Below are 27,294 nucleotides of genomic sequence, written 5' to 3'. Positions count from 1 at the left end.
TTTCATTATGTTTCTGTCACCATTAATCGAGAATTATTATTATTCCATTGTTCTACGCTGTTCTACCTCTAACTCTCCGTAGGTTTTGTTTTGTTTTTTTTGCTTCCAGACCTTGAGCAGTAGCAAAGCTATATGTACCGCTAGTGATTTTGAATCAATAAGTCAAAATTTTAATTAAAAACAGTGTTATTACATGAACATATAGTACATGTGGTCTTGCAGGACGACGAGATCTTGTGAATAATCGTGAGCTTTCCCTTTAAATATGTGTTGTCCACGCACTGAGCTATGTGGTTTGACTCCCGTTTCTGCGCGTTCCCGATTATGGCGCTGTCTAGTGCTGGAAGGAGTGTGAACGCGACCGCCGTACCGAGATCTCCGTAAACAGCGAAGGAGCACTGTTTAAGAACAGGATCATGTCTTTCTAGAGAAATGTGAAGAAAATCAAGTCTTCTACTCAGGGGTCGTCCGTGCAATATAGAATAAAAAATGTATATATATATTTATATAAGCTATTCAGCTTTACATCTTGAAAACTACTGGCGAAATAACTCGATTGGGAACTATAATTAGCAGATTTAGCTTATCAAATTTGCAATTAATTTTGCTCATCTAATGGCTCGCATACAGTATTTCTGCGATATCGGTATACATGTCAGTTATCATAACTTAAGCTTCCAGTTTTATGCTTGCTGTGTTGCGGAATACGGCGCTTGCGAGTGATGCTGACCAAAGGAATGCCATTTTAACATTGCTACAGTACCCTCTCAGATTATTTTGTAGCTAACTGTGTGAATGTAAAAGCCCTGTTTGTTATAATCATTTATACAATTAATTAAACAACATGATTCGGTGTGTAGAATCAATTAATATCGGACAGTGGGATGCTACATAATAACAACTGAACCACGTAAGAAAACAAGATATGTGAAGAGCTAATAATAAGGATTAATCACTTTATTATAGCCCATGATGGTTTGAATGCTAATGACCGTTTGTGATGCGCTTAAAACTATCTAAGCTTTTATACCGTTTAAAGCCGAGGATGCATCATTACTTCATTTATTTTCAAAATATCCACAAGGAACAACATTAAAATATATACATGTATATATTGTAATGTAAATTAAATATCAGATTTTTGTTTAAAGATAAGATTTAAGGAAAGTTGTTTTTCTGCATACTTCCTACGACATGGCCGTGACGGTATTTGACTACATCAGTTACATCTTTTTCGTGATCCTTTTTTTCTTCTCGTTGCTGACCGTCGTTGGCTGGGCTGTACAGCATAGTTTGGGCAAACGGGCTCTTCGTAAGATGGCTTCGCCGCTTTCTGTTAATTCAAAACCCAAAATTTTCCCGCCAGCCGTATGGGACTCTTTGCTGAAGCTGAGTTTCGGATGGCAGGAAGAAGACACCTATAACGGGCTGAAAAGCTTATTGTCGTCGCTGCTCTCGTTCGAACCCATGAGGGAAAACTGTCGCCAGGCTTGGGTTCAAGCACTCAATAAGCAAGCTTGCAGACCCGGGGTGGGTACTCTTTAAGCACCGAAATGTCTGTATACTCAAACAATACAGGCCTAAATGTAACACGGAATGTTCAAATTATTGTGGATGCGGAAGAATTTGTCTGCTATAGACGGTGTGCTTTCCTGCTTCATTCTATTGCACCTGTATCTCCGTAGCAGTTGTGCTGCTTTAGGTGAAATGTGACCAAGTGAGAAATGGCCAATCATACTCACACAAACAAACAGCGAAAGCACATACCTATTAATCGCAAGAGTGTGCTGTTTTTCCGCAAACACACTGTTTGGGGGGGGGGGGGGGGTGCTTCCGCATATAGTTAAACATTTCAAATATTTCCAAACTCAGAATGATAACACAAAATCTGTTTTGTTTTTAGAGTTCAATACGAATAAACTTTGGAGAGAACCTGCCGTTTCCAGCGTCTGCTAGCATTGACTGCATAACATATGCTGACCAATCAGCACACAGCATGGTAAGTGTGAATATCACGCAATATGGAGCACAGGCAGTTTCTCGTTCACATAAAGAAAACCTTAATCATTTTAAACATTACTTCACATATTGAACAAGCTCACATGACCCACATGCCCATATTTCCCTTTTTAACACCCCCCTCCTGACTTTCTGTCCATTTTCTTCTTCTGAACAGGTGTTGCACTGCAACTGTACAGTGGAAACAGTAACATTTCCTGTGACTGTCACCCAGCAGTCACCTGCAACAGTATCTGTGGATACATTCCAGGTTACCATAGCACCGGTGCAGGCACAGGTGATACTAATGTTTATCATATAGACAGAAGTATACTTAATAATATACACTGTCTGCTGTATTTTAGGTATAAGAATTCCTTAATAATTCTATATGTTAATCAAAGAATCATTAATTTCTAAATTATATATATATATATGTACACACACACACAGTGCCAGTGAAAAGTGAAAAGTTTGGACACGCCAAGCCTCCTACAAAGAATGGTAATAGTGTCACATGACATGACCTGGTCACCTGACCTAAACAAGCAGCCAATGAGTGCTCAGCATATGTGGAATCTCCTCTAGGACAGCTGGAAAAGCATCCAAGGAGAGCAAGAAACTGAGGAGACAGTAGGGTCAGCCAGTCGCTGGAGCTATTGGGGTTAAGGGCCTTGCTTATGGCCCAATGGTGACATCACTCTACTGACCCAGGGATTTCAACCAGCAACCTTCTGAGTCACAACCCACAGAGCTGTTATGATGTCTTTATTATTATTCTTAAATGTAGAAAACAATACAAAGAAACATCTCTATGGGTAAGTGTGTCCAAACTTTTCACATGTACTATGTATTTTTTCATTGATGATTTAAATTGATCTTGTCATTCTTCAGATGGTAGTGCATCTGGAGGACATGGATAAAGAAGGTCTTCTTGCATCATGGACCTTTTCCCAGCAGCCCCTATTGCACCTGACAGTGTTGCCATGCCAAGTCCAGCAAGAGGTAAAGGTGTGATTCATTGAGGGTCACTTCATACAGCATTGATCTATTTTTTTACTGCCTTTTAATCTCCTATTTATATTAGTAATTCTGCTGGACTGCACCCTGAAATGACTCAGGGAGAAACAATTAGCAGTCAGGCTTTTATTCAAAAGATGTCACCTGCTTTACCAGCTTTCTTGCCTGGCAGGTTGACACAGAGTTTGACTTAAACGTAGTGGGTGAGCTAGTGAAGAGCACTATTATCAACAGCCAGCCTGCTGTGGTTCTCTGCCTCAGAACCGGTGATCCAGAACTCACGGTGAGTGTCACAGGTGCCCACAGGCTCGAGCTTCTCTTAGGCTTATAGTATCAGCTGGAAACAATGAGCTTCTTTCCTCTATGCTCCACCTTGACAGTCCCAGGAAGAAAACAGCCACCATGGAGACCTGAATCCCAGCTTGCCTGTCCTTTCCGGAGTGCCAGGTAGGGCCACATTGCCAGCTAGCAGAGTGAAGGAAACAATCCAGGCACAACCATGGGTGGATTGTGGTCTAGGTTAGATCCTGACGTCTTGTTGCCAGTGCCCAATCTGATCACCCTGTGAGATCTTTACCTCCCACTGTCTTGACAGAGTCACACTGTCACTCCTCTTTAAAGATGGATGTGGTGGAGAGACAGCCTACAGGGAATTCAGTGGGTTACCCTGTGGACACCAGTCCCATCCAAACATGTAAGTTACACCTGCTCCTCCCTCCACATTGAGACAGTAACAGGAAATTCCCACAGATCATGTCACAGGGATCTTTTTACAGTCTCCATCTATAACTGAATACTTCTAATCCATCCATCCATCCATCCATCCATCCATCCATAATCATATATCTGTTATAGCCACTTGTGATGTCATATAAAAATACTTTGTTCTCGGACCCATCACTCATGTCCAGTCCTTATATAGATGTATTTGTTTCTCAATGTGCGTCTCTAACTTTTTGTCTCCAGTGGACAGTGAGGTCTCTGACAGGCAGGACTCCAAGGTTGGGGCTGCTGTTCAGCCAATGGTGGAGTCTTCTGAGAAAGCAGCAAAGGGGACACCTCCCAAGAGGGTCACGCTGAAGGTCAGGGCTTTTTCTTCTGGGAAGTTCTGGAAATACACTCAATGTTCTTTTAACAGGAACACATGTGTTCATCAGTAAAAATGGTTGTGCATTAAAGGTGAAGGGAGTCTTACGGAGAGGCAGTAAAGGTCAGAGAATTAAGGGATGCTGGTGAGGTGGGAGGGGGATTGTACACCGTCCTCCGCCCAAACTAATGGAAATGCAATCATTATGCTAATGGAAACAGTTCATTTAGACCCTGCTGTCCATCAGGCCCTGATCGATGAGGATGGCTCCACCTCATTGGCTGGAGGTCTTACAGCGATGGACACGGGACATGAGTCGGGCATGATGAGGGAGGTCGCACACTCCAACAATGGCGAGCGACCTTCTGTGTACGACCCTGGATGGGAGCTGGGTTCCACAGGAGCACTGGAGACACACAGTCTAAAGGACCAGAAAGGTGCCCTGCAGTTGTATAACACTTTCATGTTCAGTCATGCATTGTCATTTTACAGTGAGTAAACAGTGAGTAAAATGTCTTGTCACATCGTTGTGTGGTCACTCTAGGGGGGTTCCTCCGCAGCAGCACCAGACTTCTGCTCCGGAAAAAGTCTCGGCAGAAGGACCCCAGTCTCAGCCGGTCCCATGAGGATGTTGCCGATTCGAGCAGCGGCTGCTCACCACGCAGAAGGTCCAGCAGTTTTTCCCGGCGCCTCATCAAGCGGTTCTCCCTCCGCTCCAGATCTGGGGGGAAGTCCAACCTGGGTGGGGGTCTGGGCTGAAGGCGGGGGACAGGAGAGCAGGTCATGTGGGTGAGGTTTTCACCTCAAAGTACTGTGGAATCATCTCTTTCGTTTCAGATTCACCAGAAGGAAACCACTAATGTTTTTCAGTTCTGAGATTGAATTGTGTCTCTAGCCAGCAGAGGCTGCTTATTGTCTGTCATTTTGATGGACAGGGTCGTAAAAATTCTGCCATAATCTATCATCACTTGTCATTTTAATTTTCATTTGTTAAAGATAATAAGACATATTTAATAGCAGTTAATTTTCATTCATTCATTTTATTCATAAATAATATACAGAGCAGACTTATATCCATTTATAAGGACATGGAAAGAAAGGATTAGCAGAGACAATGACCGTGCCGTAATTTATTATGTCAACACCACAAAAACCAAATAAATGTGTTTTTTTCCGCAGTGACATACATAACATAGTTTGCCCCATAAGATTAGCTGCTGCTGGCTGATAAACGTTATCAGTAGGCTATAGATGGTTTTCTAATTAAGTTCAGGAACCAAGTTCCTGGGCCATCTCTACCTGGAACTTTTGTAGCTCCTGGCCACTTTCATGTGTTGCTTTCTCACCACAGGATGAACAAATCGTTTATTTGTTGGTTCTTAGGGGTATCAATTACGATAAAAATGGGACGCAGCTTTTTATTTATATTTAATTTATTCGATGTGACATGTTTATAATTCATTATTAAATCTGACCAGCAGATCAATCTTTCATTTTTCATACAATAAAAACATTATTCCGCCAATAAGTGCTGGCAAGTTTCACCACCGGCACCCGGCAATATTAGACAAAGGTATATGGGCTAAATCGATCCACCGGCACCTGGCAATCTTAGGCAAAGGTATATGGGCTAAAAGGATCCACCAGGCCCCTGGCAATATTAGACAAAGGTATATGGGCTAAATCGATCCACCGGCACCTGGCAATATTAGACAAAGGTATATGGGCTAAATCGATCCACCAGCACCTGGCAATCTTAGGCAAAGGTATATGGGTTATATCGATCAACTTTTCTGATGCAGAAGTATGGAGATGCAAGGAAAGGGATATTGATTAATACATTAAAGTAGCTGAGGTACAGCAATAATTCCATCTGCTCAATTTTTGCTTCCATCGCTTTTCCCTGCACTTCCACATAACTTCCAAATTAGCCCTGGTGCTTGTTGTCAACCATTCAGCAAGTTTATCTGTATAAGTCAACGACATCATGCACATGAGATCAAAGACAAGATTAGAGAATAGCAAATTAAGAGACTTGGTGGAGACTCGCCGCCAACTGGACAGGGATACAAATTACTTAAAGCAACGGTACATCTTCAGGGTGCTAATCTGTGAAAATGACGGACAGCCTTCAGACTAGTAACTGATGGAAAGCGAATAATGTGAATTCAATTTACCAATATCAGGGCGTAATCTACAGGCTACCTTCAGAAGACCAGGATGATTCTTGGTTACTAAGGATTTTATAGATGAGTAGATTTAAATTATATGTCAGCAAGGTTAACATGCGGCAGATATATGCCTAACAAATAAACATTTTTGTATCTATGTAAATTGAATGTTATATTACCTGTGAGCTTCTACTTTTGCTAGGGATGGCAATGTTTTTGACAGCGTTAGTTTGAAAATACTGGACATAAGATATGTATTGATTCAGTCTGCTGGGCAAAATCATTCTTCAATTCAATTTATTTTTATATAGCGCCTTTCACAACAGTGTCACCCCAGGGCACTTTACATGGGTGTGCTGTGAAACATTCCTACAACATTTCCACAGAAAAATAAAAAACAGGGAAATGGGAAGACAAAGAACTGAAAGAAAGCCAGATATCAACAGAGGAGAGGAACCGAAAATTCCCAATTAAGGAGAAAAAAAACATCTTAGGGTCCCAGGACAACTGGCTGCCCAACCCACAGCATGGGTGATCAGAACATTAAATTAATGGACAAGCACAGCAGATCAGATGGGGATGTACGGCAGCACCAGCAGCCATAATTACAATGAGTTATGTGTTAAGTTATGGATCAGCTAATCTGAAGTAATAGGTCTTTATTGTGAAAACAATGTTATTACTTTTTTTTGTTGGGGGGGGGCTTCTGTGAAATATATATATCTTTTCTGAAAGAAAGTTACTTGTAATTGCTTATTTTTTAAATTACACTAAACCTGAAACTGTATAGCATGAATTGTGCAGATATTAACTTTTCATTTCAAGCAAATTTCTTGTAAAGAAGATTAAAACTTCTTGTTCATTGTTTCCTGGTTTTTTTTCTCATTGAGTACAACACGTTTGTGTATTGAATTTTCAGGGATATTTTCTTGGGCAAAAAGAGAATCAAAATAATATAGAAAACTGACGAAACCCCTTTTCAGTACAACACATTCTGGGTATGATACAATTACTAAAGAGGTTAGCTTGCAGCGTGCTTCCATGCTTAGCCAATGAAATATTTTAATTACCGCCCAGACATTTATTAATAAAGAGTACAACCTACATTTTTAAAACATGTGGATCCACAGGGAGGTTTAAACTAAGTCTATTTATTGACTGACCTACTTTACAACTACTTAATGAGGACAGGCAAGTTCATTCGTGCTCCGTTTTAAGAGAGTCGGCTTCACAAACAACACTTCTGTTTACTCACACTTTTGCCCGGTTGCCATGAACCAGCCGTGCCAGGCCCGGGCACACTTTCGTCATCACTGTGCGACTTTTTGTGCTGCAGAAAACAGGGGAAAGCGCTACCGCATAGCACGGTGCAGTTTGTGTTCATGTTCTTATTTTGTGGCATATTTAAATTTCGGTATTATTACACAACGCAGTGATACTAATTTAGCTGTGCTCCATGTATAAGAAGTTTTTACCAAATATGACAGTTTTATGTGTTGCATTCAGTTGTTCCTAGATATTCTCATGATCCCAAATGTACAGCAAACACCGTGTCTTCTGCCATAGATCAAGGTACCCCTTTACCGCCATGTTTAAGTTTTGGATAAACAAAGTAAAAAAAGACGTTGGTGGTGTACCGGTAGATTTTTGCAGTTTAAAGTCTGACACGTTCATTAAAAATAAGGAAAAGCTGGCGTCCAGACAGATTTTTTACACCCGTCATCTAAAGCTCTGTTAAAATTCTTCGTTACCCGATACATTGCTTCTGAGACCAGCTCATGTATAGTGTACGTGTGCGCATGTGTGCCAGTCGCATCATTGACACCATGTCTGTTTAGGCACGTTGGATGCGTAATGTGCCTGAGTCCAAGGACCTTTTCCAAAATAGACCTTCCTGTCACGGAGTGCACCCTGTTTGTAGTCACACTGAATGGCGTTCTTTTCATTAAGGTGTAGAGTATGAATACAGCGGCATGCTTTGGGACGAACTTTATTTTCTCTAGCCGATACAGGAACCATCGTTACCATGGCTAGAAGAGACCATCTTGCAGGAAACGCACACGTTAGATTTTTATAAGGCCATCTCACTGGGTCATTTCTTATTCTGATGTTTATGAGAGTGTGCCCACCTAATCCATATCAGGGGGGACACTATGAGCTAGAACAGGGTTTGTAAACTACCATTTCGATTAAAAAGAATGGATTCCTCACTAGCACTGAGTTCTTGTTGTGTGCTGATTGGTCAGTCCCCAATAATCATGCACGTGTCTGTAAATGCACAAACATTGAACTAATTAACCAAGCTCAGGAGCCTTCTAGTTTTTACAAACTGGTTTGTAAAAGGTGAAGTAGTTCAGTGTCCCTCTTGACATGGATTAAGTGGTCATCCTAGTTTTTGAGATGTTTGGTTTTTCCCACAATCCTTGTAAATATAACAGTACAATCAACTGAACATGACATTTGATCTGAAATACAACATAAACTGTAAGTTGTTAATATCCATATAACTATTAAATGTCTAATCTTAGTTTGAGCCACTTAGGGGTGAGTCTTCGTATACATAGTTACACGAAACTTAAATTTGTAGGGAACGTCTTCCATGATGGACACAAAGTGCGTTACACGTTGTAAGGCCCTAGCCCAAACCAGTCCCTCCACGCCCTGCCTCACCACTCCACCTTCATTTGTACATTGCTGAGACCTGTTCCCATACTGAAGTGTGTCTCAAAGCAATAATGGCTAAGGGGGAATATCCAGGGACGGATTATGGGTTGTGTGGGCCCCTGGGCAAAATGTTTGTGAGGGCCCCCCCCACACCACCACCACCACCACCACCAGCGCCACCACCACAATTCAAGGGCCCTTGGCAGCCAATCGCCCTCCCTATAGGGTCAGGGGCCCTTGTAGGCAGAGGATCAAAGAATGTAGGCCCTCTAAAATAGACAAACGTAAATACATTGTTGATAAGCGTTGCAAATTGTTTTGGGCTAGGGGCCCCACGGGCCCCCTGCACCCCAAGGGCCCCTGGGCAGCAGCCCCGCTGGCCCGGTCCGTAATCCATCCCTGGCAGTATCCCATAATGCCCTCATGAAGCGAGTCAGTAGCGGTGATGGGTCACGCAGCTCCCCTACCACTCCAGTATCTCACAATGCTTTGCACACAGGAAACAGAACAGTGTGGAAAAAAAAATTGAGGACAATGTGTTGCATATAAATGTAAAAAAACAATTACATATTGAAATATCAAGTTAGTATTAAGTTACTGCAGCTAAATAGTTAAACTTACGCATATGTTACTGAATATTAGGTTTTTAAAGACAATTCCTTTTCACAATCTGAACCGGTATGAGTAATATTTGTTCATTTTTATTCAGTCACACAATATTAGTCAATAGTGGACACATCACAAAGGTGATGGTGGGGCCGGGATTATGTGATATATATAATGAACTCGAAACAAAATTAGTCAGTGTGATAAAACCAAGCAACCGTGACCTTCTCATAGTAGATTAACTTCATTTTCTTAACTGTAGAAACCTTGGGGTTTAGTATGATTGATTCCAGCTTTAATTTATGAACACGGCCCATGTTCTGAATCATTAGCATTTGGGATCATGCCACTGTACATGTGAATGATTGTAAACCATCAGTATCCTCGCATTCAGCAGAGCAGGATCTCTAGACACTTTCACAAGTCTACCCAGGTGTTTTTTTTTGTTTTTTAACAGCAAATGATTTTGTTATTGATGAGATTTATCATCTTTCTGAAAGCAGCCGTAGGCCTTAAAAATCACTTTCCAGATGTACTAGTCATTTTTATTACCCATTACACAGACACATAAGGCACATAAGTACAGACGCTCAAAGACACTGAGCTTTTACAAACCCATATTAAGCACATTTGTCATCTAAGCACAGCTTAGTTCAGTACACATTCAGTGTGTAGTCTTTTACCCTGTTCGCAGTAGCAGCAAGTCGGCCTTTGGTAAATACGTTATATGGTAAGCTGTGACATGCTAAGGAAGGAGAACTGGGAGCACAGTAAGCATTCTAGTAGTGCTGATTGACTGGTATTCAGGAGTGTAATGGGTCTTTTAAAACAGACACCGTGTTTCATGAACATATTAAGATGGAGTCCAATTAGCCAGTCCATACATAAAAAAGTACTTTCTATGAATAGAAGCAGCACCTCTTTGGGAAATAATTTCACTGGTAGACATTTACTTTTCTTTCTTAGTTATATTATATGAAAATAAACTGTGCTAATATTTAGGTTATTCATTCTGAAATGGTGTGTGTGGGTGAAAGAGCAAACAACTTCATTTATCAGCCCAGACACAGCGAGCTGAATACTGATAGGATGGATGTGCTGAAGTGGGGAGTCTGTTGATAGGAACATAGCAGGTGTCAGCTAGTGCATGGCTGTCTCTGGGTATTATATCATTGGTTGGATTTGCATATTTTAGACATCTGCTATTTAAATATGTTGCCCTTTTATTCCATGTAATTATTAAAAATATAATGTGAATTGTTAGAAAGACTATGAGGATTTTACAATTAGTAGAAGATGTGGTGAGGTTTAAAAGAGACGTCTGACAGATGGGCCTTCTGGAGGTTGTGTGTATGCGCTTGTTTCTTGGAGAGCATCTGGTTCCACCTGGACTCTGATGTCTTCTGGAATGGGTCGAAGGGATTAGCAGGCCTCATTGAGTTGTCTTGCCACTGTCAGGATCTCCTTGGCACCCTTGTTGAGCAGCAGCTGGGCCAGATCCACACCTAATCTCTCGGCAGCATCCTGGGGGGATCCAGGGAGGTTGCTGGCCGTCACCCCCACATGCTGGGCCTCACTGTCCACACCTCTCTCCACCTGACAAGGAGGGGTAGAGACCTCAGGCCATTCATGTCTTTAGCCAGATTTCTTATTTTAATGTAGGCCAGCCATTTCTTAAATCCCGCCCTGTCCCACACTACAGACTGACCTGTTCACTTGGAATGATGCTGGTCTGCATAGTTTCCTTCAAACTTTGGGAACCGTCCAGACTGTAGACTGCCCCAGTCAGGTACAGCTGAAACCATGAAACACACTGCATACACTGACTGCATACACTGGCACTTATGGGTCCCTCTATCCCTGGCACTATACAGGGCTGCAAAAACACCACATCTGCTAATATTTCATCTGTGTCACACACAAAGGGTCATGCAGTGTAACATGGAGAGTATAAGTGAGGCTCTTGGTACCTGTGAGTCTGTCACTTCTGTGTGCACAGCCACTGGCACACTGCAGCCACCTTCCTGAGAGAGAGAGAGAGAGAGAGTGTGTCAGTGTGAGAGCATGGCACTGCATCTGCTTGGTTTTGGTTTTACTTCCTAGGCTGACGTCAGCATGGACACTCAAGTGTTGCCGATTTAACTAACTGTTAATTTTTCCAGAGGACCAGACCCTGATGTTTTCCAGGGTTATAGGCTATAGCTTAGGGTAGCCTATGTATTAATGCGCCCCTGCATAGAGCCCTGTCTAAAAACTGCGTAACAGCAGCGGACTGTGGGTGGAACCTGCAGACTCCATGTACCATACAGTTCTGCCAGATCACACAACACCCACTTACAGTCTGCAGGTCTCGCTGAATTTAACTGCTTGGCTGACTCAGCCATCTAATGCCCCCTGCTGGGCATCTTAAGCACTAGAAGGCAGAAGACGACTTGCCAGATGTCGGAGGAAGGCCCTCTCAGCTATGCAGCGCAGCACAGTCTCTGAGTGATGCAGCACAGAAACCATCTCCAGGATGTCCTTATCCTTGGCTCTCACCTCCACTGCCAGCGCACCCTGTGGTCCAAGTTGTATATCATGATACCCATAATGCACAGGGTCAGGAGTTCCACTGTCCAATCAGTAAAGCATATAGTGTGCCCACCTGTCCAACAGCATACATGCAGTCCTTTGGGTCTAGGATCTAAGGGATGACAGCAAAGTCTTTGTGTGAGAGGATTTCTTGGCATTTTTTGAGAGCTTTGCCATAATCTACCTGCACAATGTGGGTAAACACCTGGCCAATCCGATTGTCCCAGCCCATGCGATTGAGGCCAGCCGCAGCCAGGATGATGGCAGAAAAATCGTCTGTCTCGTCCAGCTTCTTCAGACGAGTGTTGAGGTTGCCCCGCTGAAAGACTGATCAGGAATGACGACATTCATGCAGCTTCCCCCCATGCAGTTAGGGTGATTATAATCATCTCTGATACTCAACGGATGCCCTCATTCCTCAACATGCTATTTAGACTGACATTAAAACGTACTGAAAGCATCAACTGGGCTCATCTGCACTCTGAAAAACCAGTATCTTGAGGAATACATGGGGACCAAGCAGATCCAAATAAGGATCATATCAGAACAATGTTAAGTGCACCTGGCACTTGGAGGATGTCAAGCTGAAGTTTTAAGTGTTGAGGGGCAGAACAGACCCCTGGAAACAGCATTGAATAGGATACAATGTCTTTGAACTCCAGCTGGGGGAACCTTTTCTTCAGCTGGGCTGCTCGGCGAAGTGAACTGGTCCCGATGACACTGTAAAAATGCCATGGTTACCTACTGAAGAAGGGCCGGGCGTAACTCACCACTCCTGTTCTTTCCTATTAAACAGTCATGGAGATATACGGTTGTAGAAGTTGTATGTTATTTTCAATTATAGACGACCACTTAAAATGTTCAGTTTTTCTCTAGCACTTATTTTTTTAAGGTGGCGTCGCTCCTCAGCAGCTCCCAGGAGGCAGCCAACAGGCCTTCTGCCATTTATTGCCAGCTGGCTTTCATTACTGCCAATCCATGTACCCTGAGTGGGCGGGCTGAGTGCTGATTGGAGAAGCTGCGGTGTCATCCCCTTAACAGTGGCAGTCACTGGCTCACAGGCCCTGCCCGAATCACTCTCACCCTTCAGTGGAGCAAAGCCAGTTAGCTCTACCTCTCCAGCCAACTAAAAACAAGGTCCGGCTTCAAAAGGGCAGATAGTGTGGAGGCCCACTGCTTCACTGGGGACTCCAGAAGTCTCACTTTCAAATGGACAACAGACCCCATTAGTCCTCCAGGGGTAAGTTGACAAACCTCCTGTCTGGTAGAGTGTCGAGGGACTTCCCTGCGTTTTTCGGATGCAACACCACCGCATCATAAGGGATTTCCCTTCTACAGAAAAATACAACAAAAAAGAGCAGCATGCAGGAATGTCTTCAGGTCACAAAGCTATTGTCAAGTGTAAAATAAATAAACAACCTGATTCTAACATCTTAATTTAGATCAAGGGTGTCCAGTCACACGCATCCATCCAATCATTCTTGGTTAAAACTTGCAGGGAAAGCAGCGTTCCCTGGTCTGTCTGAGACATGGCCCGCCCGCCCCCCCCCCCCCCATTTCAGCGAAGATACTATAAGAAAATACAAAGAGCTGATGGTGTGTGAAGGCAGGAAGCTGTCTGAAGGTTTTATAAGGGGGCAAAAGCTGCTCTGAGGCTTAGCACAGCGGCTACTTGGCCTGAACACTCACTCCAGCACAGCTCCTATGGTGAATCCCAGCGGCAGCACAGTGGGCAGGTCCTTCAGAGAGTGCACTACCAGGTCTACCCTGTGGGGGGCACATAGAGCCAACATCAGCCACTTCATCCAAAAACCTCTCAAGGATATGTACAGTCACCCCTTCACATTTATCAATGTTTTAAAAGAAAATAAACCATGTACCAATTTCTGATCTTTCCCTCCATCAGCTTCCCTATGAGATGCCACTAACAGAACATTGTGATTTTAGCTGTGGATTCTAGGATTCTGTGCAATGTGACGACCAAACACCTCGCATAGTATTCCCTTCCTGGGTGCAAACTATGTTGATTCAAAATCCTTAAGAGCCCTAATTTTAACACACAATGAAAGTATGTTGATACAAATAGTATTGTGTCACCAATATCTCATTTTGAAAATATATCAATATACTGTAAAAATTAAATATACAGCTCAGCCCTATGTGAGGGTAAACGTTGTTAATTGGGGAGGGGGGGCAGTGGAGTGTTGGATAAGCAGGTGATATCCATGGCTGTACTCCCGGGAAGGATCAGCAGATCAGCTTATTCATTTTAGGATAAATGCCTTTACTAAAAAATAAAATTGAAACATAATAGGCCTACAAGATGGGTGGCACTTGGAGGGGTGGGAAAATTGGCTCATTTGGAGGGATCCCCCCGCCCCCCATGACGCCAAACCCGACTGTGCTGTACACTTTGTATGTCAAATTGCTTCGTCAGTTCCTATCTAGACCTTTCTATAATATGCAGCCTATATTATGCCCCTAAATGATGTCCCTGTTGGCACTTTGCACCCATTATTAAAAATGCAAAATTATTGGTATTGAAAAGTTTAACAGTGACTGCAAGAAACACAGATACCGCAGTCACAGGCACAGCTAACAGGAGTGAGGCAAGATGCATTTCAATAAAAATTTCAATATCAAAGACATAGTATTCACTTGCACCAATACATTTTATAGGATACTAACATTTATAGGCCCAGATTGTGATCGTAATACAGTGCTCACAAAAAGTCTTGGGTGCTTGCTCAATTCCGTAAAAATACTGGAAATATATTGGTTTTATAACAAGAATTATTACTTTATCCCTTTATTTTTAAAAAATATGTCTCACAGACACATTTGTAATCTTGGAGATTGTGAACGCTATTGTAGTGAATACTGAACGACTGCAGGAACAAGACTGAGACTGAGAAATGGTGACTTGAGATGGGAAGCTTGACGCTGAAACGACGTACTGCCGGGACCACGACCAAAGTTCTCGCTCAGTGTACAACACCGACTGGTCGGAGAGCTGGTCATGAACCTGGGCGGTTGTTAGACAGGTAGGTCGTTAAGGGAGGAGGCTCTGTGTGTATTCAGCTCTGGAGAATTTTAAGAGATCACAGCAGCATTTTTAGTTTCACTTATTTCTCAGTTTATGCAGCCTGGCTCTTCCCTGCTTCTCACTGATGCAGGGCTTCTTCCTGGCTTTTTGGATCTTTAATGGCTTCTAAGAGTCCTGGCTTTCCTAACTATCGTGGCAGTGACTGGCTGGTTTTTGGTCACTGCCAGCATCTCCTGCTTCTCTTTGTTCTTCTGTACTGCTGTCTTAGAAACTTTGAGCCTTGAAGCAGCCTGCCACTCAGTGTAGCCTTCTGCCAGCAGAACCATGATTAAACCAGGATTTAACCATGCAGATTTTTTTAAATATAGTGGTTTCTTAATTTATTCCAGAGCTGTATATGTAAAATCATAGTGAAGATGACTGAATACTTACTCATTCTTCTCCAGGGCGTATTCCAGTTCTTTCGTGAAAAGACTCTTTTCTCCAATCTAAAACATCCACATCACAAACAAATGCTCCCATCAATAAATGAAGCACATGTGACCAGCACTATCCTAAATGATGCTTCTAATGTGGAACACAACACATTTCCCTCAAATATCAATATATAAGAAGCATACTATAGTAAGCATGGTTCAGTTGTAATTTAGCAGACCTTGGAAACAGACACTCACTTTTGATAATGCTGTGTCCAAGATTTTATCTCCAGTTGTTGACATGGCAACTACAAAGAGAAAATATCACATTTACAAAAAAAATAAAATCTAGGCCTAAACTGACATTTAAACACACATCCAACTTCTAAAACCAACTGATTAATATCCCACCCTGATGGAGACAACCTGATGTGTAAATGTGAATGAAGTGGCTTTAGTCGGAAGGGGTGTCCTTCAGCAGTTACACACACAAAGGCTGGGGGTCTATGGTGGGCTTAGCACCAACCCCCCTTCTGAAACACTTCATCCTACTGAGTAAGACAGAAAGGGAGGTGTTCCCTGAGACTGCTCGGTCCAACAGCAGAAACATCACTGATCTGTTATTTCACTATTGAAACATCAATCACATTTTCCCTGCTTCTCAGCCTGCTGGTTCCTTTCCGAGCTGCGCCCAGAATTCTACGTCTCTCACCGACTTCAAGGTGGACATCAGGGTAAAGCTTCCTCAGCCTGTCTGCCACGCTGTCGGTCTGGATCCGAGCAAGCTACCATATATTGCCAAGGACACAAAAACACTCAGTTTAGGGGAAGAACAACCAAATATGGAAGAGATTACACACATTTCTGGATTTTTAAACCATATGTATTTATTCATTCATTACTGTTGTGTGTGTCATGTTGTAAAGTCGTTTTTAAAGTCTTTTTAAGACACGCTATTTCATTTTATCACATGCTTGCATATTTTGAAATGCCATTAAAGTTTGACTTTTAATTACGTTATCTGTATCACAGATTTCATTAATCGTGTAAAACAGTTTGATTACTATTTTGTATTTTCTTAACAAAACGGCAAGATGAGCAAAATAGCAGGAGGAACCGAAAGCATTTGCCATTCAGCAAAGTACAAGGAGTACAGCAAAGTACTGCAAAGTACGCACAGGTAGCCTACAGAAAGCACCGTTTGATCTGCTTGTGCTGTGGCGAAAGGGCTGCTGCCCAGCGCCCAAACCCTTATCTGATCGGGGATCGCCTGGGCTCCACCGCGCCCAGCTGGAAACCTACACTCTTCATAATTTATGTAGGCAAATATAGTAAATTCACCAACCAAGGAAAATGCGTTCTGGTTTCAAAGAACAATCAATGTATTTTCGGATAAAGTAAATATAATAAACATAAATATCAAATATATGGTCGCTATTCACAGTTAATGAAAACGGTGAACATTACGAAACTACAGAAAAGTGTAAGAATAAAAAAGATTCAAAATATCATTCCGACTAGGCCTACAGCAAAGTTTCCTTCAAATTTTCAATTGGCACTTAAGAAAAATTACCCTACATTTTGTTATATTTCACATCAATAGCCAAATCCCATGCATACCACAATCCGTTACCAACCAATGCAATTCAAAATAGAACTTGTACTTTTGGTTTCATAATAAATTGACACCAACCTGACTCTTTCGGGTTCCGATCCGAATGATCTGACTGATTTTTCCATTCCCCTCCTGTAAAGATGAAATAATATTTCAGAAACATGGGCCCCCTGCTTTCCCCCTGACAGACTCAATCTGCAATTCGCTACCTTGTACACAGCTATACTTGAGTTACCCACATAAAAGTTTGGTGTACATTAGGTATGAGAGAATATTCTTATAACAAACAGTTATAAAGTATAAGAATACAATAGGCCTAACAAACACATTCAACTGAGAGCCTTACCCTTATGTACTTATATGGTCCATCTTCCATTGTTCCCTGTAGGTTACTCGGCATTTCAACAACAGTTTTGCTCTTGCTAGGCTGCAACTGTCACTATATGTGTCTACAGACTGCTCTGGATGTTTCGTTAAAACACAGCTTTTTGTTAAGCCTCATCACAGCCTCCCCCGCCGCTATGCTGGCCCCAGCTGATAAGTAAGGAGTTGCCCATTCCGTTGGGGAGGTCCGGGTGGGGCAGCTTTTACCTCGCTATGGGGTCTGGAAGCCTGTGCTGGCGGTGGGCTCCTTCCCATAATAATCTCATTTATATTTGTTTGCTACACATACCTGTGTGTCCAAAACTCAGATATGAGAAAGCTCAAGCGGTATCGTAACACGTGTCAAAATATTTATTTAAGATACGTTTATTAACACTGAGGTTTAACTCCGCTAATCTCAGCAGAGTTCGGTAAAAAAAAAAAAAAAGAAAGAAAGAAACCTTAGACGAAAAACCTTATTTTCAATGGCTGCTGCACTCCAACAACAGGTCTAATATTTTTGCAGATCATTAAAGTATTTCTTCTAATCTTTTAGGTATCATCTTACAATAACAGTAATTCATTTTGACAAAATAATTTTACAGTATAGCCCAAACATTTTAATCATCTATTAATCGTGGTAACTCCCTAGAGTCCCTTTTGATTGGTAGGCTCCTCGAGGGTTTAAGTCAATGGACTTCGCCTTGTTATTTCTACTGATTAAACTGTAATTCATCATAACATCCTTATGTTATCAACCTGAATATTAATAGTTTTTAACATTTACTAGATCAAACTCATCGTATACAGCTTGACGTTTTGCTGAAAAAAGTTCTGGTTAAGAACATTGCTCAAGTGCGTGATAGCAAGACTTGAAAAACAGCGAGATGTGGGTTACACCAGAATTTACTTATTGCACGCATACCTTTATATCAAGTATATGGCTTCCACATTTTTCACAAAGACATTCTAGTTCTAAATTCAGAATCAATAAAACATATCTGAACGATGCCCTAAATGAATAGAAATACTTTAATGTAAGGAGGCTGGGTTTGACTGGTTTCCATTCCCGCCATTAGAAGAACGGGGTAAAATAATCCGATTTGCAGATAGAACGCATGATTACACATACGTGCACAACATAATTGTATATATATATATAATTGTACATAATAATATATAATTGTGTGTGTATATATAACTATATATATGTGCGTATTTAACGTAGGTTAAGAATACAAAAGGTAGACACAAATATCAGCTATCAATGTTATGAATGTAACATAGTGCACATCACACTTGACTAGCAGGCTGAGATTTCCAAGTTTCCAAGATATGACCTTATTATCCGCCCACATGTCTCTCTACACCAATCGTAGCACCGGCCAATAAAGATTGACTTGAAAAAAGCCAATCAGGCCTTGGACCAGTTCCAGGCGACAGTTCAAATGTTACGAGGCGCCCACAGTGGACCCACCTTCGTATTCCCGTCTTCTGACATTTCAGCGCGTTTTCAAAGGGATAGCAATAAAACAGGAAAGCTGTTCTATATCACTGAGACGATCCGGGCCTGTGTGCCACGAACAGATGATGGTTAATTCATCTTCTTTATGCGTACGGAGGACAGAGCAGCCGAATGAGCGCACCGCCGACCTCCACGGAGTCACTTCCGTTAACTTGCAAGGAAAAGCAATCTACGCATGCGAGGATGTAGATGTCAACGAATGTGTGTTTTCCGTAAGTAAGTTTCAGTACGCTGTTAGTCAGCCTTAGAAAGCTACTGGCTGATTGTATATAAAATCTAAATGCTTATTCAGAGTCGGTTCTGTAAGGTTTAGGTAATGGGTAAAAATATTACACGATACTCAAAACAATTTTATTGTAATGATTTGAATGTATGACCACCCATGTTGGCCTCAGACGTAGTTTTATTTAGTAAATGCAGTTTTACATTTCAACTCGAATATAAACCCGCATAGTTTACTGGAAAAACTGGTGTTAGTTGCCTATAAGTACAGCTGATCCTCCTGGGTTTGGAACCTGAGACCTTCATGCTAAATAGTCCGCTTGTTACTATGAGTCCTTCCACCTTGGAAAGTAGGGATACCAGTTACACCCAGACATTTATTTTTTGCATTTGTTTTGGAGCTAGACATAGTCCCCTGGACATTCTGATTTCGAGTGCGTTTATGCTGCAGCTGCTGGACACGCATGATAAACCTGTTGCTTATAGCCCTTTTCCTTTTCTTTTCCTTTTCCCCATTGTTCGTTCGCTTTATTGTTCTCCGCACAGAACTCAGCCCCGCCTCCCATCTCCTGCTTGCCCCGCTGCTGACGGCTTTTCCGGTTGGAGACGTGGCTTTACGCCGCTGCCATATTGAAGCTGTAGGAGGACGGCGGCGGATCGGGGGACGATTCACCGATCATCTCACGGTATACGCGGTCAAAAAGGACTCGATCGCCGACGAAAGCGAGCCAGCCAGCGACTTAATCACGCAAAACTCCATAGGAGACCAAAATGGTGAGTGATGGCGAACTGGGAACTGCCTAGAAAGTCGTTAAAAATAGCGAAGCTAGCATCTGCCGTAGCTGGCCCCCATGTCAATGCTAATGCTTTCGTGTCAGAATAATGTACGAATGCACTAAAGTATTAAGCTGCAGAAGTTAATTCGTGGTGTTTGGTGTGCAGTAGTGGTTGTTATGGTTCCTTTCACTTGCTGTAATCTTGTAGCAATGGAAACTATTCCGTTTGTTGTACCTTTGAAATCAATCCGAGTGAAACTTGCTTAGGTCCCGCTGGAGCAGCATGGCTGTCCCAGTGATTGGCTTCCTGATCTTCGCAGGTACTTCTGGCCGCAGCGGTGTGCACCAAGGCCGGCAAAGCCATCGTGTCGCGCCAGTTCGTGGAGATGACTCGAACGCGCATCGAGGGTTTGCTGGCCGCCTTCCCCAAGCTGATGAACACGGGCAAGCAGCACACCTTCGTGGAGACTGAGAGCGTACGCTACGTCTACCAGCCGCTGGAGAAGCTCTACATGGTGCTCATCACCACCAAAAACAGCAACATTCTGGAAGACTTGGAGACCCTGAGACTCTTCTCTAGAGTGGTATGGCTGATATCCATCTCCACATCGGTCACCATGGCAAGCTCACTTTAGTCAAGTCAGTTTTATTATGGAGATTGGCAAGACAGTTATTATCACTAAGAGTGGAAGTTAAAAGGATTTTTTTTCTTTGTGTGCATGATGTGTGATAAATGCATATAAACTGTTTGAATGTAGGTGGAGATTTGGGGTGCAGTTATTGGGTTGGGATTTGAAGTGTGGTTCTGGTTTGAGTGTAGAGTTAAGTGGGAAGGTTGTAGTTGTAGCATTCAGGCTGAGTTCTTACCGTGTGGGATGTGATTGGATCAGTCTAAAGTACTGTGTGAATCCACCGTCACAGATTCCAGAGTACTGCCGAGTGTTGGAGGAGAGCGAGATCTCAGAGCACTGCTTTGACCTAATCTTCGCCTTTGACGAGATTGTTGCGCTGGGATACCGGGAGAACGTCAACCTGGCCCAGATCCGCACCTTCACCGAGATGGACTCGCATGAGGAGAAGGTCTTCCGAGCTGTCAGAGAGGTGAGGACCCCCCTCAGATCAAAACACACGTGAGTAAGGTCGAGAACCTGCGTTGTAGTCATCGGCACCCCTCGGTGTTGTATCTCAGACCCAGGAGCGTGAGGCGAAAGCTGAAATGCGACGGAAGGCCAAAGAGCTGCAGCAAGCCCGTCGCGATGCAGAACGTTCTGGAAAGAAGGCGCCCGGCTTCGGTGGCTTTGGCAGCTCCGGCGTGAGCGGAGGCTCCTCGTCCATCATTTCGGATGTGCTTGTAGAGCCGGAAAAGCCCAAGGTGGTGCCTGCTCCCATCAGGTATAAGCTGCGCGTAGCTCTTTGCTGCTCTGCCTCTCTTAAATTTTGTTTTTCTATAATTTCTTTAATTTTATTTACAGTTATGCAGTTCACACGGTTGACTAATTTCAATATTAACTGTGATTTTGTACTTTAGCTGTACTTTAGCTATTTAACCATGGTGCCATGGTGCTTATTCCCCTGAATGATTCCTCCCACAGGCCAAGTGGCCCAAGTAAGGCTCTGAAGCTGGGTGCCAAGGGCAAGGAGGTGGACAACTTTGTGGACAAGCTGAAACTGGAGGGCGAGAACATCATCCTGCCCAGCACTGGGAAGAGACCAGAGGCGTCTAAGGCCCTGGCACCGCCTGTTAATGTAGAGAGGTATGGAGGGCAGCCTTTTATGGCCGATAGTGGGGTACGGTTTGCGCAGGCCTGTTTAATTGTACTTCTCTTTGTGGTTTTGATCCTGATATTGGTAAATATTCTGGGCTGAAACAAGCTTTTACTTGCTGTTGCCTGTGAAGGTACCAAACTCCTGTAGCAGTTTGTGGCTTCCGTGCTACGTGGTGGCCTTACTCTAACGTCCCCTGCTTGGTCTTTATGCATGAGTTACCACACTGTAGTAGCCAGAAGCAGGGCCTTTCTGCCACCTTCCCATGTGTGTGTTCTTGTGTTGTGGCACGTCCACAGCGTACACCTGAAGATCGAGGAGAAGATATCCCTTACCTGCGGGCGGGATGGCGGCCTCCAGAACATGGAGGTCTTGGGTATGGTGATCCTCAGGGTGTCAGATGAGAAGAATGGGCGAATCCGGCTTCACGTTATCAACAATGACAAGAAAGGGGTTCAGCTACAGGTGGGTTACAGTCCTACCACGGAGATGAGGGTCTGCCTCATTGGACGGCTCCTGTTATTAAAAAGGGGACAGTGTAAAGACCAGGGGTCCCCTGCGTGGCCTCACAGATCAGCACCCCTGCATGAGTTAAGCTCCTTTAGGTCTTTACAATTTTGGAGGTTTTATCTAAAGCCAAACTCCCTCCACTGACAGACCCACCCCAACGTGGACAAGAAGCTCTTCACAGCAGACTCGCTGATCGGCCTGAAGAACCCAGAAAAGTCGTTTCCGCTGAACAGTGATGTGGGGGTGCTGAAGTGGAGGCTGCAGAGCACAGAGGCGGCGCTGGTGCCGCTCACCAGTGCGTGCCCCCTGCCCGTTGTGTCCTGGATCGCAGTCGTGGTCGCACTGCCTTTGGGGGGCTGACTTGCATGCCTGCTGTGTAGATTAAAGACCAAAGACACTGTCCGAGTTAATGAAGCGCAGCTTCCATGTTAATCCTTCACCAGTGCTTATCTGTGGAGTATTTGGTCCGTTTATACTTTAGCTTAAACTTAGCCTCTGGAAGCTTTTCAGCCCAGCTAAACGTAAATATGAGTCTTCCTAATAGGCCCTGAGCTTATCTCTCCTAAGCTGGTAAATTCTAAATGAATTCCTCTTAAAATTAGACTGGGATTGATTAGCGGCAGGGCACAGTGTGATGGTAACACTGGTCAGGCTGGTCTTCCTGTCTCCTCCAGGTTATTCTCTCTCTCGCTCTCTCTCTCTCTCTCTAGTAAACTGCTGGCCTTCCGAGACTGGTGATGGCTGTGATGTAAACATTGAATACGAGCTGCAGGAAGATGGGTTTGAACTCAACGACGTCGTTATCACCATCCCTGTCCCGTGAGTAAACTGCCAGTTGGAATCTCCCAGCTACGTCCACATAGGGCTCCTCTGCTGTCGGTGTGTGTAAGAACGTCAGATGTTTCGTTTGTGGTTCGCCCCCTGCAGGTCAGGAGTGGGAGCGCCTGTGATTGGGGACTTGGACGGCGAGTACCGGCACGACAGTCGCCGCAACATGTTGGAGTGGTGTCTGCCTGTTGTCGACAGCAACAATAAAACTGGCAGCCTGGAATTCAGCGTAGCTGGACGGCCCAGCGACTTCTTCCCCGTAACAGTCTCCTTCGTCTCCAAGCGCACCTTCTGTGACATACAGGCAGGTGTCCCTCCCCTGCCGCTGGCTGCCTATATTTCTGTGTCTCTCATCGGTGACCTACACTCATAACATGGTCACCTTAGAATGACTGATTTTGTTTGCCAGATTTCCTGTTATTAGCGTTAATGTCTCCTCCCATTTTATTTCAGGTCATGAAAGTGTCTCAGGTGGACGGAGACAGTCCCGTCAGGTTCTCCTCAGAGACGGCTTTGGTGGTGGACAAATATGAGATCCTGTAGGGATGTGGACTGACAGAGCGAGAGAGATCCTGCTGAGAGAGATGGAGACTGATTGACTGACAGTATGTCAGCGGGACAGAAGCCTTCTGAAGCCCTTTTCACGTCGGCGTACTGTTTGTGTATTTATACATTTATAAGACGAAATTATATTGAAAAATGATACCCGTACAGATGGTGTAGAGGAGCAGCCCTGGAGCGAACTGCCGCATCAGGGGAGGGTGAATCCAAGGGGCCACGCAAGGCAGCTCCCTGCACCTCTGTCCGCACTTATCCTGTAGCGACAGCAGCCCACTATCATAGTACCCCTATTGTTTTGTTCTGCCTTTCTCCCCGGAAGGCGCTCCATCATCATCCTTCCTGCTCTGGTTTTCCGAATCCGTCGGGACCCAGCAGAAATGCCTGTCCTCTCCTGTCCTGGTCCCGTCGCTTGGGCTGTGTCCGGGACCCCATGCCGCGGGGCGGGTACCAGTGGCCGGCCAGGCCCGCATCCCCGGGCCATCGCGGGACGCTTGTCTGCAGCCACCCAGAACTGTCTCCTTCAGCTTTTGTGTCTCTTCATTAACTGACAGACTGTGTCAAATGAGTGCTGATAAATCACATTATACTCCTGTTGCTCGTTTTTGGGTTTTAAATTAAATGACTGTGTTGTCATTGATGCCCCCTGAGGTAAACCTCTATGCTGGGTTCTCCTGAGCCGGTGTATTGTAATATCTGGTATTGCTTTACATTAACCGTACCTTCATAATGAATTCATTATGTGTTCATAAAATGCTCGATGCACCTTCATAATGCATTCATAGAGCATTCATGAGCACCATTATGATTGTTTATCATGTTTACTAATATATTGTTACATGTTAGAACATTTAAGGCATACTTACATGATGCTTGTGAATGTTCTATGAATGCATTATGAAGGTGCAGTGAGTGTTCTACGACTGCATTAAGGCATTGTGATCTTATAGTTAATGGAAAGCGTTATGTAATATTAGCGTTAATGTATCACATATGTCAATGACTTAGATGTTTCAGATGTTGAGTGTAAAACTTTTTTCCATTCATTTGGTTAATTTTTGCTTTTGGGAACTTTTTTGCCCATGAGGTCCCATGTGGTGTACAAACCACTGTTCTGAAATCAGCCATTGTGTCACTTCAGCTGAACAGCTCTGTGTTGGGTTGGATCTCTTGTCCTGTGTGTGAATGTGATTGTTGAAGGCTAGCAGTGAGCTGTATGCAACAATCTGCATGTTGGATTTTCCTGGTGCCAAACATGATTCAGTTAGGATCTTATGGAACTGATGAATATTAATGCTTATGATTGGGCTGCACAGTGGTGATTCTCCTCTGGGGGGCACTGTTGGCCTGGGTAGGACCAACTGAAGCTGAAGAGGACAATTGATAAGCCGCTTTCCTTTTTTTCAGGGACATAACAATCAATTGTTTATGTCCACATATAAGTCTGTTGAAGCAAGATGCAACTTCACGGCCAGTTGTTTTGCTTCCCCTTTTGGCCAGAGCGCCATGGGTCTCTACACCATGATGACTGAGAAAAACAGGCCAGGGAGGGAGAGCCAGTAGCTGGGTCTATCAAACCAGCACTTCCCACAATGTAAGTGCAGCAATTTCAATACAACTGCGAGATCTGATCTGAGGTCTCAACTAGATGAGAGAGAACATAGAGAAACAATAACTCTGGTTGGCTTAATTGAAGGATTAATGCCCCTGCTGTCTTACCCACAGTTATACCTTTGGCAGTAAATTTCAATTTGGAGTCCTGACCCATTCGCTTTGTTGAAAGTAATGACATATTTTAGTCATAACTGCAACCCTACATGGGAGATGGCATGGGAAACTAAACCAGTATGTGTGTGTTGTGGGACAGGGTGGAGGTTAAAAAAATGTAACAATGAAAAGAAAATTAATTAAACCTGCAATGTTCTTTAATTGAACTTGAGTGTGATGTGCTTGTTTCGCTGAACCACTTTTTAGTTGTCTTTTTATGTCAAAAAAAGTATGCACTGTCCCCATAAGTTAAATACTAAAAAGTAGTAATTGAAATAATGCTTTTTGCAAAAGATCCTTTAAAGCCCCACTCCCCACCTAAAGAGTGAAAGGTAGTGGTTATTGTTTTTGCGTTTTGCAAAAGGAGGCCTGTGTGGATTTTAACAAACCAGATTGCCCTGCAAAAGTACTTATTCTTCTTGTTTCATCATAAATGGCCACTGGGGGGTGCCTTGAGCCTCACTTTGTCATTGACCTTCATTGCTATGGAACATGACCCGGATACATCAGCATGTGGAAGCTGAAGAAGGTCAAAGTGCCGAAAGAATTTCAAATAGTTGTGGCTCCCTGACTGTCCATCATCCATCAAGCTTCTGCAAGTCTCTCTCCACCCCCCTCAACATTGTGGAGCTTCATTATTTGTGAAATATTTTTCTAAGCAAATGCAAGCAGGACGCGGTGATCTGTGTAGTGTATTCTCATTGCGTTAACATTATGCAGGTCCTAACCCACTACATCTAAATTAATTTAAGACTATAATCAATAGCTTTTATTTATTAAGTGGAACAAAAATGACAGATATCTGACCCCAACCAGGTCCAGAATTATTGCCCATGGTTCACGTCAGCCTGACCAGTGCCTTTAGATTTTTCATTTCTACATGAGGGAAGCAGTAACATGACTTGGCCTATAGGTCAAGAACCAAATATTAGTTTTTCAAGCAATATTTTCCTAAATAAACTTTTCTTAATTGCATATTGTTATTCTAGATGTATTTATTTTTTATTATTCCTGTGATTTTCAAACCCTTTCTTCTCCTACAGATCTTTACCTAGAAACTCCATTCCACCCATTAAGGAGAAATCTGTTTGTATTTTTCTTTTTGATATTCCATCTGCATCCCTCTATCTCAATTTTTTTCCCTTAGACTTCCCCATAGAAACTGCTTTCATTCAGTTAATCTTCAACATAAAACACCCAAACCTCCCTGTGTGTGGAGTTTGCATGGTCTCCCCCCACAGTCCAAAAGTATGATGAAGTTAAATGGAGTTACTAAATTGCCTGTAGGTGTGCATGTGTGTGTGAATGGTCTGTGTTGGAGTTAGAACCCCATCCAGAATTCTCTGCCTTGTGCCCGTAGCCTCCGGGATCGGCTCCGGACCCCCCACAACACTGAAGAGGACAAGCATTTTCAGAAAATGGGAGGATGGACTTACTGAAGACAATCAGTGTACAGTGGTCCAATGGTCAGTAATGGTGGTGTAACAGTAGTTCAATGGTGGTCCACTCGTCAGTAATAGTGGTGTAACGATAGTCCAGTGGTGGTCCACTGGTCGGTAATGGTGGTGTAATAGTTAGCATTAGTGGTAATGTTCATGTTATTTGCTAGTGTTAATGCTAAAGCTTACAGTATCATTGTTTATGCTTATGCTATTACGAATGTTTACGTTAGCATTACTGATAATCCTAATGTTAATGTCCGTGGTAGCATTAATGCTAACCTCCCTACTATCATCTATTTCACCCTTTTATTCTTTCATTCACCCCTCTATCCTTCCACATAAATC

General features: G+C 43.3%; 3 protein-coding genes across 9 annotated transcripts; 2 read left to right on the top strand and 1 right to left on the bottom strand.

The window, feature by feature from the left end:
• Positions 1-172: 172 nt before the first annotated feature.
• Positions 173-7,143, top strand: LOC125712272 (phospholipid transfer protein C2CD2L-like). 5 transcript variants are annotated; one of them, XM_048982156.1, is made up of 12 exons: positions 175-434; positions 1,367-1,530; positions 1,904-1,999; positions 2,177-2,296; positions 2,893-3,003; positions 3,191-3,301; positions 3,399-3,465; positions 3,614-3,712; positions 3,985-4,100; positions 4,353-4,542; positions 4,650-5,726; positions 5,776-7,143. In XM_048982156.1, exons 2-11 carry the CDS (start codon positions 1,468-1,470, stop codon positions 4,862-4,864), a joined length of 1,188 nt encoding a protein of 395 aa, XP_048838113.1. In that variant the 5' UTR covers positions 175-434; positions 1,367-1,467; the 3' UTR covers positions 4,865-5,726; positions 5,776-7,143. The 5 variants fall into 5 exon arrangements, with proteins under 5 accessions (XP_048838111.1, XP_048838110.1, XP_048838113.1 ...); XM_048982155.1 differs by having other exon boundaries at positions 175-910; XM_048982157.1 differs by lacking the exon at positions 175-434 and adding an exon at positions 1,185-1,312 and having other exon boundaries at positions 1,408-1,530.
• Positions 7,144-10,069: 2,926 nt separating this feature from the next.
• On the bottom strand, positions 10,070-19,174 carry LOC125712286 (porphobilinogen deaminase-like). 2 transcript variants are annotated; one of them, XM_048982187.1, is made up of 14 exons: positions 19,035-19,174; positions 17,273-17,326; positions 16,292-16,364; positions 15,838-15,887; positions 15,596-15,651; positions 13,807-13,884; positions 13,372-13,449; positions 12,762-12,837; positions 12,323-12,436; positions 12,191-12,229; positions 11,979-12,102; positions 11,517-11,566; positions 11,255-11,341; positions 10,070-11,142 (listed from the first exon to the last, which is right to left on the bottom strand). In XM_048982187.1, exons 1-14 carry the CDS (start codon positions 19,056-19,058, stop codon positions 10,969-10,971), a joined length of 1,077 nt encoding a protein of 358 aa, XP_048838144.1. In that variant the 5' UTR covers positions 19,059-19,174; the 3' UTR covers positions 10,070-10,968. The 2 variants fall into 2 exon arrangements, with proteins under 2 accessions (XP_048838144.1, XP_048838143.1); XM_048982186.1 differs by lacking the exon at positions 19,035-19,174 and adding an exon at positions 17,541-17,921.
• Positions 19,154-25,674, top strand: LOC125712267 (coatomer subunit delta). Of its 2 annotated transcripts, none has more exons than XM_048982147.1 (11): positions 19,154-19,294; positions 19,851-20,078; positions 20,401-20,664; positions 21,002-21,181; positions 21,270-21,472; positions 21,673-21,834; positions 22,144-22,309; positions 22,502-22,649; positions 23,065-23,173; positions 23,282-23,486; positions 23,636-25,674. In XM_048982147.1, the coding sequence occupies exons 2-11, from the start codon at positions 20,076-20,078 to the stop codon at positions 23,723-23,725; spliced, it is 1,530 nt and encodes a 509-aa protein (XP_048838104.1). In that variant the 5' UTR covers positions 19,154-19,294; positions 19,851-20,075; the 3' UTR covers positions 23,726-25,674. The 2 variants fall into 2 exon arrangements, with proteins under 2 accessions (XP_048838104.1, XP_048838105.1); XM_048982148.1 differs by having other exon boundaries at positions 19,180-19,298.
• Positions 25,675-27,294: the final 1,620 nt, after the last annotated feature.

This window comes from Brienomyrus brachyistius, chromosome 17, assembly GCF_023856365.1.
Source record: "Brienomyrus brachyistius isolate T26 chromosome 17, BBRACH_0.4, whole genome shotgun sequence".
Classification (NCBI taxonomy): Eukaryota; Metazoa; Chordata; class Actinopteri; order Osteoglossiformes; family Mormyridae; genus Brienomyrus; species Brienomyrus brachyistius.
This window is presented reverse-complemented; position numbering and strand designations above follow the sequence as displayed.

Bases quoted from the DNA above. Each gene is read 5' to 3' on its own strand.
- LOC125712272 (XM_048982154.1), top strand. From the start codon at position 1,195: ATGGCCGTGACGGTATTTGACTACATCAGTTACATCTTTTTCGTGATC. The intron at 2,297-2,892 runs GTGATACTAATG...GTCATTCTTCAG, and splicing joins TAGCACCGGTGCAGGCACAG to ATGGTAGTGCATCTGGAGGA. The intron at 4,543-4,649 runs GTGCCCTGCAGT...TGGTCACTCTAG, and splicing joins CAGTCTAAAGGACCAGAAAG to GGGGGTTCCTCCGCAGCAGC.
- LOC125712286 (XM_048982186.1), bottom strand. From the start codon at position 17,594: ATGCCGAGTAACCTACAGGGAACAATGGAAGATGGACCATATAAGTAC. The intron at 11,342-11,516 runs GTACCAAGAGCC...TCATGGTTTCAG, and splicing joins CAGAAGTGACAGACTCACAG to CTGTACCTGACTGGGGCAGT. The intron at 11,143-11,254 runs GTCAGTCTGTAG...CCTCCTTGTCAG, and splicing joins GCATCATTCCAAGTGAACAG to GTGGAGAGAGGTGTGGACAG.
- LOC125712267 (XM_048982147.1), top strand. The intron at 21,835-22,143 runs GTATGGAGGGCA...GCACGTCCACAG, and splicing joins CCGCCTGTTAATGTAGAGAG to CGTACACCTGAAGATCGAGG. The intron at 22,310-22,501 runs GTGGGTTACAGT...CTCCACTGACAG, and splicing joins AGAAAGGGGTTCAGCTACAG to ACCCACCCCAACGTGGACAA.